The 14,568-nt window shown below is 26.9% G+C and overlaps 1 protein-coding gene across 1 annotated transcript; it reads left to right on the forward strand.

Moving 5' to 3' along the window:
• Nucleotides 1–13,709: 13,709 nt before the first annotated feature.
• Nucleotides 13,710–14,568, forward strand: LOC123267539 (ras-interacting protein RIP3-like). The gene is made up of 2 exons (XM_044732210.1): nt 13,710–13,777; nt 13,887–14,568. The coding sequence occupies exon 2, from the start codon at nt 13,935–13,937 to the stop codon at nt 14,436–14,438; it is 504 nt and encodes a 167-aa protein (XP_044588145.1). The 5' UTR covers nt 13,710–13,777; nt 13,887–13,934; the 3' UTR covers nt 14,439–14,568.

Here is a 14,568-nt window from a genome sequence, read left to right on the forward strand (position 1 = left end):
TGAGACACCCTATTTTTTTTTCTTTTAATTACGTTAAAAATACAATTGGCAATCAGGGGATGAGAGTTTTTTTTTTTTTATATATAAATTTCAAAGTTAAAGGTACAGAAAGACTATCTCCAATGTTTAAAGCATTCCTTATAGAATTCAAGGACATTAGGAGTTCAAAATTTGATACAATATTCGAGCGAATGTGGCTTCTGTTTGAGGACTTATGGCGTGCAACCTTCCTTGAGGACCATATATATATTTTTCAGGGTCTGTGCTGAAAAATTCTCTCACTTAATTTTTCAAGACATTCTTCTTGTAAATTTATACATATTACTATAAGCATAGATTGTTAAAACTTCTGAGGACAGGCCTCAAAATTTTGTTACTCTTATTTTTAATAACTGTTCTTTGAACTTTACACACTTCTTTTTAACGGCTTCCATAGCTAAGAAAGAATTAGGAAAATTTCCTAAAAATCGGGACTGTTATTGTTTTTACCTCGTTTTTCTTAAAAATCGAGTTTTGCAGTCAAACTCTCAGAGCGTTTTGAGGTCTTAGGAAGCTTCCCTGACGATTCCCGCGAAAGTGTCTGTATGTATGTACGGATGTGTGTGTGTGTGTGTGTGTGTGTGTGTGTGTGTGTGTGTGTGTGTGTGTGTGTGTGTGTGTGTGTGTGTGTGTGTGTGTGTGTGTGTGTGTGTGTGTGTAAACCTCTCATAACTTTTGAACGGCTTGACCGGTTTGATTCGCAAGTGGTTGGTGCCATTCCAGAAAGAGCTTTGATTAAACTTAGATTTTAAATACAAGTTGAACTGATTTGGGCCCGATAGATTTTGAGAAATCTTAGAAAAACTGCCGAAAAATTTTTTTCCAAATGTGGTTTTTTTCGAATAACTTTTAAACGGCTCGACCGATCAATTCCAAAAACTAATCAGCTCTTAATCAATTTGTGTTTAAAAATGTATCATAGAATTTGAAAAACTGCGTCGAATGTCGCCAACCGCCTGAAAATCGGTTCATTCATTCAAAAGTTATTGCGGTTTGAAAATTCAAAAAATAGTGTTTTATTAAACTTCTATCAGACTTTTGAGCTCGGAAAGCTCAAAATTACACAAAAATTATGTTTTTCGAGCTCTTTGAGTTTAAAAACGTAATGTGCGATGTTGAGCGCTTAATTACGAAAGTAGCGGGGAGTTGCAGGGATGGCCTTCAGGGTCAACCGTTTTCCTAATTTTTTATTTTTACGAATGAACATTTTAAAGATTAATTGTTCATTATTTCTGTCTGTTTTAGAAGCAAAGTTTACAATTGAATAAATTTACTGAAAATGTGTACTATTAATACTTTAATTATTTTTCAAAAAGCTCTAACGTAAGCAGTTGAATGAAAAAAATTGAAAAGAAAAGACGATTCAATTGATAGTCGAATTTTTATGTATAATTTATTCAATATTTTTCTGCCTGCAAACTTTGGTCACTAAGTATATTGGCTTAATTTTTATACAATTAAACCTTATAAAAATTATTTCCTTACAGGGAAGTAAATACATTGAAATTAAAATTTAAGTAAAGATTGTTTTTTTTTTTTTTTTCAATTTATTTAATTCAAAGATATTGAGAACTTTATCACATTTTGGATAATAATATTGAACTATATTTCTCAATATTTATTTTATTCTATAAATCATCACTCAGACGTTCGCTATCTAAGACAAATTGTTGATACAAATAAACTGGTAAAAAAAGTTATCTTGACTCAAGAAAAAAATTCTTGAACCAAAAATATCACTTTGAATAGTTTAATCAACAAAGCAAGTAAAATTGATTTGAATGAGCAAAAATTTTTCGGGTGAAGAATTTTCTAACTTGACTCAATATGATTGAACTCTTCAAAATGATATTCTTGCTTCAATAAGTTTTCTTTTGAATCTAGTTATTTTTTATCAGTGCATGATTATAAAGAAAATAGCTATTTAGATGTACGAAGGCAGAGGATCATTAGAATAGTTATGTGGATTTAGATTTACTTTAATTTACATAGCTCTCTGGTCGTCTTATAATCGGAGAAAATTTTGAATTTTTTTGTAAACCATAATAAATCTTTTCATGGCCGCGAAAATTGCAGACCAATCTAATAATCAATTAGAGATTTTATATTTAAACAAAATATAAAATATGTAAAAATAAGTGCGTTTTTTTTTCTATTAATATAATATATACAGGGTGATTGAGCATTATTTTCACAGCGAAAAAATTTAGAAAATGGAGACGATTTTAAGCATAAAATTCCTCAGTTATTTATGGAAATTTTAAGTAGTTTTCGAGTTATTCACGATTTTAATTCACCAATCGTATGCGAGAACTGGAATTTAAAAAAATATAAAAAAGAATGAATATTACAATTTAGCAACGTCGCAATAGTTAACTTTAATCATTCATTAATTTTTTATTTATTTAAAAAGTCTGAATTCTATAAAAATTCATAAGGATAAAACAAAACACGTTATCAATCTCGAATATTATTTTAAGCAAATTGTCTTTGCTTTACTTTTTTACTATTTCAATAATTAACTATAATTACAGGCATTTTTATATTCATAATAATAAATATAATATCAGCATAAAAAATAAGACAAAATTCAAGTCAAAAATTAAAACAAAATTCAAGACAAAAAATAAGACTAAAATCAAGACAGAAAGTAAGACCAAATTAATTAAAGTCAAAATTCAAGACAAAAAATAAGTCTTGATTTTTGTCTTACTTTCTGTCTTGATTTTTGTCTTATTTTTTGTCTTACTTTTTTGTCTTGATTTTAGTCTTAATTTTTGTCTTGAATTTTGTTTTAATTTTTGACTTGAATTTTGTCTTATTTTTTATCTTCAATTTTGTCTTTAATTTTTTTAACTTTTTGTCTAAGTTTGTCTCTCCTTTTAATTTCAACCGTTAGATGTTAAAATTTCCAAAAATGAAATTTTTACATGCTGTATTTATTTGAATTAACAGAAGTAAAATCGGATAATTTCTGTATGCTGATATTACATTTAATATCATAAACATAAAAATGCCTTTAATTATAATCATTTATTGAAATAGTAAACAAGTAAAGCAAAGACAATTTGCTTAAAATTATATTCGAGATTGATAATGTGTTTTGTTTTATCTTTATGAATTTTAATAGAATTCTAATTTTTTAAATAAATTAAAAATTAATGTATGACTTGAAGTTAACTATTGCGACGTTGCTAAATTGTAATATTCATTCTTTCTAATATTTTTTTAAATTCCAGTTTCTAATTCTCACATATGATTGGTGAATTAAAACCGCGAATAATTCGAAAACTACTAAAAATTTTTAATAATGACTGAGGAACTTTATGCTTGGAATCGTCCCTTCGACCTAAATTTTCTCGCTGTAAAAGTAATTCTGAATCACCTTGTATATAAGCATATTTTTACGATATTCATCGGAGTTTTCATAAAATGAAGCAAATTACTTGTTTTTATTTGTTTATCAAAATTTAAATACACAAATATTGATGAACACAAAATACCTTAATATTTTCATTGAGTAGCAAAAAATTAGAAAAAAAAAATATTTCTTTAGTTTCTTGCTTTAATGAAAAAATCGGAAAAAAATTGATCGAAATACATTATTTTGAAATAGAAGTATAAATATAATTTCAATTTTTTTATAAAACCCTTTAATTATTGAAAGTAGTATATCATGAGAATTTTATTAAAAAATAAAATTTTTATCGAGAGTTAAAGAACCAAATATTGACCAGGCAGCATGAAAATTCAATTTAAAAAAGTCTAGTATTTTTATTTAATATTCAGAGCATAATTATTAATTTGTAATTATACTTGAAATAAATATTTGTGCATGCACAAAAAATATACACAATTTTTAGAATAAAAATAAAAAATATTTGTGTACAAACATTTGAAAGTTGTGAAAACTGGTAATTATAACTTAACCTTGCAATGATTGGTCATTTATGATCAATTTATTGACTTATTTATTTATTTATTGGATTTATATGCCAGGGCTTAGCCGAATGGCAAATTATACAATGTCTAGTATATTTAATGAGTAATAACTAAAATTTATATTTCAATTTATATAAAATAAATTAGTTTATAATCATTAACTAAGGATTTGTCCAAACAATTCAATATCAAATATTAATATTTTTTGAATTATTTTTTGAACAATTGGTGTTATAAATTATCCATAGTACTTAATATTAGTTTAATTCCGGCCATTTACTTTAATATAATTCAATTATACTGTCGTTAAATATCTTTTCTTTTATTTTATTTTAAATAACTATTTGATTAATCAGATCAAGATAATATCTCATAAAGATTCATTTATTTAATGGCTACAAAACTTATGGAAATTTAATAATTATATGGAAAAAAGACTATTGTAGATTAGATAATTATTAATTTAATAATTATAACTATAAAAAAAACCATAATACTTGCTTCAGCTCATGAGTTCTTTCCATAAATTTACAATTAATTTATTTAAACTGGTCAATATTTGGAAGCTTTCCCCTAAACTTATTTAAAAAATTTTTTTTTCGAATTTCGCGTTCCTTGGATAAACGACTACAAGACTAAAAGATCGCATTTTTATTGGTAATACTTTATTTACATTCAGCAAATTGTCTTTAGAATGATTTGATTAATTAATGAATAAATATACAAACTTAAAAATTGAAATATTTTCTGTTCATTTGTTAAATTTGAAAATTTTAGTAAATTTTTAATATTTTGAATAATTATCGTCAGTTTTTTACTCGATTTTAGATGATTAAACTTTTCAAAATAATATTTTTGATCTAAGAATTAATCTTTTGAATCAAGATAATTTTTATCAGCATATGTTGCATGGTTGACTTTCTTTTTATACATTTACAGCTAAATTTCCAACACACAATCATTTTTTGTTTTAAAAGTTTCAGATCAATTTGATAAATATTTTGCTATTCTATTTTCTTTAAAATTTGTATGTCTGACTAATCAATAAAATTGGAAAATTATGAGTTTCTTTCTTTGAATTAAATCAATAATTATTGTAAAATGCATATAAAAGTATATTAAAATTTGTTGATACTTTTATAAGCGAAATGAATTATCTAAAATTTTCACCTCACTTTAACTTTAAATTTTAACAAAAGTACTATGCCGACATTTATAAAAATAGCCAAAAATTTTGGGAAATAAAAATCAATGCATGACGGTACTGTTAGTGATAACATTAAAATTAAGTCAATCTTGATAGATATTCAAAATAATTATTTAAAAAATAGCTCATTTCTTAACTCATAATTAATTTATAAGAAATGCTTAGTCATACCTTACTATTATACTCATCCGTCTCTTCTTGGTCAGCAAGATTATTTTCATTGATAATAACAACTGGTTCAATGTGTTGCTCTTGTGATCCATCAAACATATCATTTTCAGAGTCGGTCCCGCTAATGATTCGATTCCTTCTGATCACTCTTCCATTTTCTCGATTATTTTCATGATCAGACGAGTTTTGTTCAATTTCATCATTTTCTGACAATGAGTCGTCACCTGAATGGGTGTCAATAGTGATCTTAAACGAGATAAGTAATATTAATATACAATAAATTATTAAAACAACTAGTAAGCTTAAGTATAGAAATCTTAACACTTGCTTATTTTTCTGATTTTTTTTTACATACTTTTTCAGATTTTCCTTTTTGAATTTTTTGATAAGCTTGAATTATTTCTTCTGTTCTTTGCTTTTTAATCTTCGATTCATTTTGTTTCTTGATCTGTAAGTACAAATTAACAAAAGTTATTATTACATTAATAATTCTGCTATGGAATATACAGCTATTAAGTTAATAAATTTTGTTTATCCCTTTCTCACTAGTTTAGACTTAGTGACCCCCGATTCCCTATCTTCATCACCATCATCTGTAGACGTATCCAGAGCTGAGGGGTTATTTATCTTCGGGTCTCGGACGCGAAGATTTTCATCCGATAGTTCTTCTATTGAATCTGAAATTTATCATATTGGCGTGAAAATAATTGTTTAAGGTAATATCCTCGATCATAGAATTGACGGTCAAAATTTTATGAAACTTGGCATACTAGTACATTATAATAAGATAATAAACAGGTTACATTTTAGAGTGCTACGGAGAACCATAAGAAAAATGTTGAGCTTTCAAAGTTATAGCGTTAAACATAAAATTTTATGAGAAACTATATTTTTTATTTTATTTTACAAAAAGTGACGTTCAGATTTCAATAAAAAATGTAGGTGATGCAAAGAAATAACATATTAAACACTTGGCGTAATTAGAAGTAAATAGTCAGAGCATGTGAGAGTAATAATTAATAAGAAAATTTCCAAAAATTATCTCTGTCTTTCTTTCTTTAATGCGACTTTTTGTAGGAAAATCAACTGCGTAAATCAAATAAGGCTTTTTATAGAACATTTGACATTTTTAGTATCATGGGTAGTAACTTAAATAGCTAGTAAGTCTATAAAAATGTTTTATCGCTGATTAAGCAACGATCAGACGATTGCATTCGTTTTTACAAAAAATAAAGGTATCATATTATATTTAACTGACGGTATAAAATAATAAAGGGAACCAAAAAACTTTAAATGCTCAAGTGATTTTTAAGATACTTTATTGATGTAAATAAAGATTATTTCTAGCCTAAGAAAAGCATTTTTAATCTTTCAGGTTCTAGTTTCTGGATCTTGCAGTCAAAAACTTTAATAAGCTGCGGTTATTGTGCAATTTGAAATAATAATCTAAAAAATTAATTTTGACAATTTTGTTGAATTTTTTTTTGTTCGCAGGCTTGAAAGCATTTTTTTTTTATTCAAAGCAATGCATGTATTAGATAACCCATTGTTTTAGCTTCAATTTGCTTTTTCGTTGGCCTTTTTATATTAATTTCTTGCTAAAATATCTGACTTGCGCTCGCTTGCAGGCTCAGGCTCAGGCGGAACGTGATACTTTTTCGTGCGTGCAGTCGGTGTTCATCGATTTATAAGACGTTATCACGTCAAAAATCGATGAAAATTGGTATTATCAAAGCGAAAATACTTTGTTTAAAAAAAAAAAAGAAATTTTTTACATTTATTTATGATCGTTTAGGAAGATGATTGAAACAAATTATTCAATTTATTATTTTTCATTTTTTAATCTACAAAACATGATTTTTACTTTATAAGAATTAAAATTAAAAAAAATTTTTCTACAACTTGTTAATGTTATCTTTAGGTACACGGTGAGAAATTTCTGTAGAAATTTACTATGCATACATAATAAGACTGAACCTTAATGACTCAATTCAAAATATTACCATAAAAATTTAAGAATATCATATTGTACCAATCAATGTTTACTAGGGACCATAGTAAATTTGACCATGCAACTGTTACATAAACATATATAAAAAATTTTCGTAAACTGACAGAACAAAAACTGTTAGTGTGCTTAAAACTTTTCATTATAGTTCCATAGTAAAATTTCTGTTGCTCAGTCGACAATAAAAATTTATAAAAAAGTTTCACATTTAGTCACGTGTACTCGGTTTAAATTTAAAATTGTGACTATGAAATTTTCAAATGTCCCATAGTAAACGTATGCGCGTCAGTCGCGACGCGCGCTCTTTCATTTTTTCGTGCTGCTTTGTTTTGTCAACATAAGTCTACAGACGCTATCAGTAGTGGTTAACGGTGTTATGAAAATTGCAATAAACATTAAGTTTTAAATAAATATTAGTTTATAAATCCATTAAGACATGAATAGTTAATGAAAATTTGTAAGATTCATAAATAATAAAATATTTAATAATTTACCGTGAAAAATTAAAATGAAAACAAACATTTGATGGTTAATCTGCAACCGACACTTCTAATAATAATAAAAAATAATGTAAAAGTTATATATTGTGTTTATAATTATACATAATAAAATTAACTGCCAAAATAAATCCTACGTTCATTGTTAAAAATGAAAAAAAAATAAAAACTATATTTTAAAAAATATTTTTAAAATTATTGCAAACAAAAAAATCTTGTTTGGTTTGATATTTTTTGATTGCTAAAAACATTTTACTCTAAAATTTTTTATTTTTACAAACGTTTTCTTATTTTTTTTTCTATAGTACATTCGGAAATTTAAATTATTGCATATTTCATTTTACTATGGTACATTTCAATTTTTACCATTTACTATGTCTGATTTCATTTGTTTCGGAAATTACTATGGGCCATTGTAAAATTTTATTCTGAGTCAATAAGGTTCACTAGTAATATGCACCATTGTAATATCTAAAATCCATGCAGAATAAAAAATAATGGAAATTTCTCACCGTGTAGATTCATTATTAACTTACAAACTAAAAAATAATTTTTAAAAATTTATATCTATTTGAAAGTCAGTTTTTCCCTTATACATGCACGGGGGAAATCGTACGATTTGTTGTTGTGTTAAATTTTTCTTAAAATTTTATAAATTTTCTTAATAATCTATATTATTTACAATATAGCACAGTTGTAAAAATACCATATAATAATATATATAATTACATAATATAATATACATTATATTTAATATAAATTTAAAGATTCAAGTTTTTATTTTTTTAAATATAAAATCAAGAATCCATTAATTAATTTAAAAGATTGCTAGTAGTTAACTAAATAAATATCAGTAATTATCATAAAGGCACTACAAAATTTTTTTCTATGTTAAGCTTGTTAAATATCTCATGTTAGCTATATCACTAAAAAACTATACATACAAAAATACATATGTATATGTTACAAACAAGTGTAACAACAGAAAGTGTAAAGATAATTCGGTGGTAGCATTTTCTTTATTCCCGCGGTTACAAAGACTTTTACAATAACTCATCGGAGACGCGACTAACGAAGGGGGTGGGGGAGGGGTATCGTTAGTTTGGTTTACTTCTGTGTGACACACAGCAGACGCATATTAAACTGTAGTGCTCGGAGACGGACAGACAGGCTTTTACAGTCAACGCTCTTTGTATTTGACTCGCCCGTACAGGACCATTCTCTGTATTTGACTCGTCCTTGTCCATAAGAGCTGTGTAAAATCGTCAAATACAGAGGAAGAATGTGGTCAAATACAGAGAGGTCCAATACAGAGAGCGTCGACTGTACTATTCATTTGTACTTTCTTGGAATGTTTATCGGGTGTGATCTTTAACGTGTTTTTCTGTGCCGTGTGCCGTACAGTATATTTCGGTTTCATTAAATAAAAACTTATTTTCATATAAAATGAAGTTTGCATTGGTAAAAGTTCCTCGTGACAACAATAGAAAAATTATTGTCGAAACCTGTCACATTCGTAATTTTAGTGAATACGGTGTTTTAACTAGAAACAATGTGTATAGTTACAAGAACGACAACGAACGATTCAAATGTATCATTTTACATTTATCAGGTAAGCCATGAGTAAAATTAAAATTAAAATATCAGATATTTGATAGTTTTTAAAATTTTTTTAAGAAATAAATTGCCGCAAAAAATGACATGTAGAAATTTTAAATAATTAAAAATACAATGTTTTAAAAATAATTTTTCAGAACAAATTTAATTGTTAAATAAAATTAAAAAATGGTCAAGTATCTACTACCTTTAATGTCATATAAGTAAAATAGAATTTTTAATTGTTTGACGCGTAAATAAATGTTTCATGTTTAACTAAAAATAAATAGTATATTACACACCTGTGGCAAGAAAATGAGAAATGTCTCAGAACACATATATGTTGCCCGAGGCGAAGCCGAGGTCGACATATATGTGATCTGAGATATTTATTATTTTCCTGCCATAGGTTTGTATACTATTTTTCTGTCCGACAGAGGCGGAAAGCGGCAATTTCGTTTAGCGCAGCGGGCCGAAAGTTGCCACTTTCCGCCTGGAGGGCAGAAATAGTATATTACACACCTGTGGCAAGAAAATGAGAAATGTCTCAGAACACATATATGTTGCCCGAGGCGAAGCCGAGGTCGACATATATGTGGTCTGAGATATTTATTATTTTCCTGCCATAGGTTTGTATACTATTTTTCTGTCCGACAGAGGCGGAAAGCGGCAATTTCGTTTAGCGCAGCGGGCCGAAAGTTGCCACTTTCCGCCTGGAGGGCAGAAAAAAATTTTAAGACACTGAAGTTGATAAACATTAAAAATTTTTTTACAATTTTATAGCAATTAAATTGTTGTAAAAACATTTAATAAAAAAATTTCATATGTGAATAATTAAAAAAAAAAATTGTAATTGTGGAAATGTTTAGAAGCATTTTTTTTTATTGCAATTAATTTATTATAAAATTAATAACAATTGACAGTTGTCAGCTAATTTCAATCAATATCAAAAAATTTTTACAATTGAGCTTAATTAATTTTTTTTTCTCAAGTAGCTTTTTATAAGTATCACCTTGTAAGTTAGCCTTAATCTTATTATTCTAATAGTAATATTAATATGAAATAGATGAACACATAAAATACATAGTTAAATGATATGAGTGGAAACGATTGAATTTATCATCATTTATGAAAATCAATGACTGTAAATTTATTTTGAAAATTTTTTCGATTTTTCTTATGAGCCACGGATTAAAAAAAATATTTTTTTCAGTTTTGCTAATGTACAGACATTTTATGTTTATCCAATTTAAATTTTGTTTCAAAATATTTACAAATCCGGAGACACGATAGTGTCCGCACCAAGTACACGTCCAATATATGGCGTGAGACAACGTGTCTCTATTCTCTCATCATATGTCAACATAACCTCCTCACATATTTAGCTTTATATTTTTTTATTATTGCTAAGACACTAACACTTGACATCATTGTTAATAAGTTTCTTTTTACCAATTATGCATATATTACAAAAAATTATTGGATCTTAACAATTATTTAATATATCGCCAGTTTGAAAACTTTTGCTTGCGCCTGTTTTCGATTCTACGAGAGATTTTACAAATTTAGGGCGAATTTTCTTATTTCCAAGTTGGCACCACTTAACCCTGTTATTCTACCATCTAAGTAGTTAATATACTAAGTACTGAACTTAGCGCCGATATAAGTAGTTGGTCTTTAGTTTAACATTTCAATATATGAGAGTAGGTGGAGCCACAAAATCATTACCGCTATATTTTAGATGTCACATTGGTTAGTCACGCGCGTCAAGTATTGTAGTAATTTTGTTTGTAATTAAATTATTACAAAAATTCATGCATAAAGAATCAGCTGAATTACTTGAGAAGTACATATTTGGAATTTTAAAATATTTATAAAATATTTGATTATGTCACTTAATATACTCTTTACAAAAAAAAGATATATCCCACAAAAAACAGTTTCACTGTAAACCGCCGCGCCAAGTACACGTCCAACTATTGTTACAAACTATAATAATTCAATTTTTACAAAAAACTATTGAATCGAAAAAAAAAAACGAAGTACAAAAAATTTTTTAGATTAAAAAAACATTAAAGACAGTAAATACTAAGGAAAAAAATTTAGTGTACTTGGTGTGCTATACAATTCACACTACAAGTATAAATTTTAAAAACTGTGGATAATGAAAGTATTCGAATGATGCTCACCAAATACATTAAATTTTTTTCCTTAATATTTACTGTCTTTAATGTTTTTTTAATCTAAAAAATTTTTTGTACTCGTTTTTTTTTTTTCGATTCAATAGTTTTTTGTAAAAATTGAATTATTATAGTTTGTAACAATAGTTAGACGTGTACTTGGCGCGGCGGTTTACAGTGAAACTGTTTTTTGTGGGATATAAATAATGCTGTGATGCGGGAAAGAATAGGAGTTACAGTAATTATTACGTGAAGCGTTTCACATTCACGTAACAGGATATTGGTAGGAAAGGATTGAGAAAGGAATGTGGAGAGGATCATCTTAATGTGAGTTTATAGAATATGCGAGAAAAAATTATTAGATAGCTCGGACTGGGATTCGAACCCAGAACTTTCCAAAGACATGTCGGCTACTCTACCATTTGAGCTATCCGGTCTATACTAAATTTCCATTCGCTTATTCTATATACATTAAGCCACACCGTCCATCTTACGGCAAGCATTTTTACAAATATAAATAATGCTGTGATGCGGGAAAGAATAGGAGTTACGGTAATTATTACGTGAAGCGTTCAAAAAAGTAAGACAAAAAATAAGACAAAAATCAAGAGAAAGTAAGACAAAAATCAAGACTTATTTTTTGTCTTGAATTTTGACTTTAATTAATTTGGTCTTACTTTCTGTCTTGATTTTAGTCTTATTTTTTGTCTTGAATTTTGTTTTAATTTTTGACTTGAATTTTGTCTTATTTTTTATGCTGATATTATATTTATTATTATGAATATAAAAATGCCTGTAATTATAGTTAATTATTGAAATAGTAAAAAAGTAAAGCAAAGACAATTTGCTTAAAATTATATTCGAGATTGATAACGTGTTTTGTTTTATCCTTATGAATTTTTATAGAATTCGGACTTTTTAAATAAATAAAAAATTAATGAATGATTAAAGTTAACTATTGCGACGTTGCTAAATTGTAATATTCATTCTTTTTTATTTTTTTTTTCAATTCCAGTTCTCGCATACGATTGGTGAATTAAAATCGTGAATAACTCGAAAACTACTTAAAATTTTCATAAATAACTGAGGAATTTTATGCTTAAAATCGTCTCCATTTTCTAAATTTTTTCGCTGTGAAAATAATGCTCAATCACCCTGTATAAATTATATTAATAGAAAAAAAAACGCACTTATTTTTACATATTTCATATTTTGTTTAAATATAAAATCTCTAATTGCTTATTAGATTGGTCTGCAATTTTCGCAGCCATGAAGATTTATTATGGTTTACAAAAAAATTCAAAATTTTCTCCGATTATAAGACGACGAGAGAGCTATGTAAATTGAAGTAAATCTAAATCTACATAACTATTCTAATGATCCTCTGCCTTCGTACATCTAAATTTAGTTTATTTGTATCAACAATTTGTCTTAGATAGCGAACGTCTGAGTGATGATTTATAGAATAAAATAAATATTGAGAAATATAGTTCAATATTATTATCCAAAATGTGATAAAGTTCTCAATATCTTTGAATTAAATAAATTGAAAAAAAAAAAAAAAACAATCTTTACTTAAATTTTAATTTCAATATATTTACTTCCCTGTAAGGAAATAATTTTTATAAGGTTTAATTGTATAAAAATTAAGCCAATATACTTAGTGACCAAAGTTTGCAGGCAGAAAAATATTGAATAAATTATACATAAAAATTCGACTATCAATTGAATCGTCTTTTCTTTTCAATTTTTTTCATTCAACTGCTTACGTTAGAGTTTTTTGAAAAATAATTAAAGTATTAATAGTACACATTTTCAGTAAATTTATTCAATTGTAAACTTTGCTTCTAAAACAGACAGAAATAATGAACAATTAATCTTTAAAATATTCATTCGTAAAAATAAAAAATAACAAAACTCTTATTCATATAATAGGGAATTTTAATGAGTGAGAAAAAACGTTAATATTTTTTTTTTTTTTTTTTTTTTTTTTTTTTAATAATAAAAAAAATGTATTGAATCTCACTTATAAGTAATAACGGTATAGAATAACATAATTATCTTTTCGCAGAATCCACCTACAATATCAACAGAAAAAGATAAAAATCTCAACCGACCCATTTTAGCAAAAATCTCGGTAAGCTTAATATTATCGTTTCTCATATAATATTTTGTTTATACTTATTACTTCGATTATTTAACGATAAATTTCGTAACATCACTCAATCAATGTATTTCGTTTTCAGAAAGTTGACTCAAATCCATTGGTGCCGCGACTATTAGAAGACAATCGAATGAAGGAAGAGGAAATAGTAAAACTAAAACGTCAAAATCAAAAATTTAGATTGAAAATAGCTTTTCATCAACAGCAACAACATCAGCAACAACAGCAACAGCACCAACAACAACAACAACAACAGCAACATGACCGTTATAATCCCTACTATTATCTTGAAAATGATATGTTTCATGTTGGAGACGATATTTATATACCGAGCTCAGAATCCCGGAATGCATTTGATGGAACTGAGCCTTCCAAATTCATAAAAATTATGTCACATGCAATATGGGGTCTAGAAGCAATTTCAAAACTAGTCGTTTGGAAACAAAAAAATACAGCTGACCGTGAAGAATTAGATGCTAGAAAACTAGAACTACTATCTATACATTATCGGCATTTTTTAAAAGAGCGTAACTATTCCAAGGGAGTTATCGATTTGCATTTACGGGCGATGAATAAATATCTAGACAGAGCCATTCAAAGTTCTAAAAAAACAGTTCGACGATTGCAACCTTAACCCAACCGTACTGGATTTAGCTGTAATTTATTCATCTATTATGTACCCTATCGAAAGTATTTTCTAAAATTTCCAGAAACTTTTATACCCCACAAACCAAATTTTTAATTTATGAAAAGATGTATTTATT

This window comes from Cotesia glomerata, linkage group LG6 (genome assembly GCF_020080835.1).
Source record: "Cotesia glomerata isolate CgM1 linkage group LG6, MPM_Cglom_v2.3, whole genome shotgun sequence".
Taxonomy (NCBI): Eukaryota; Metazoa; Arthropoda; class Insecta; order Hymenoptera; family Braconidae; genus Cotesia; species Cotesia glomerata.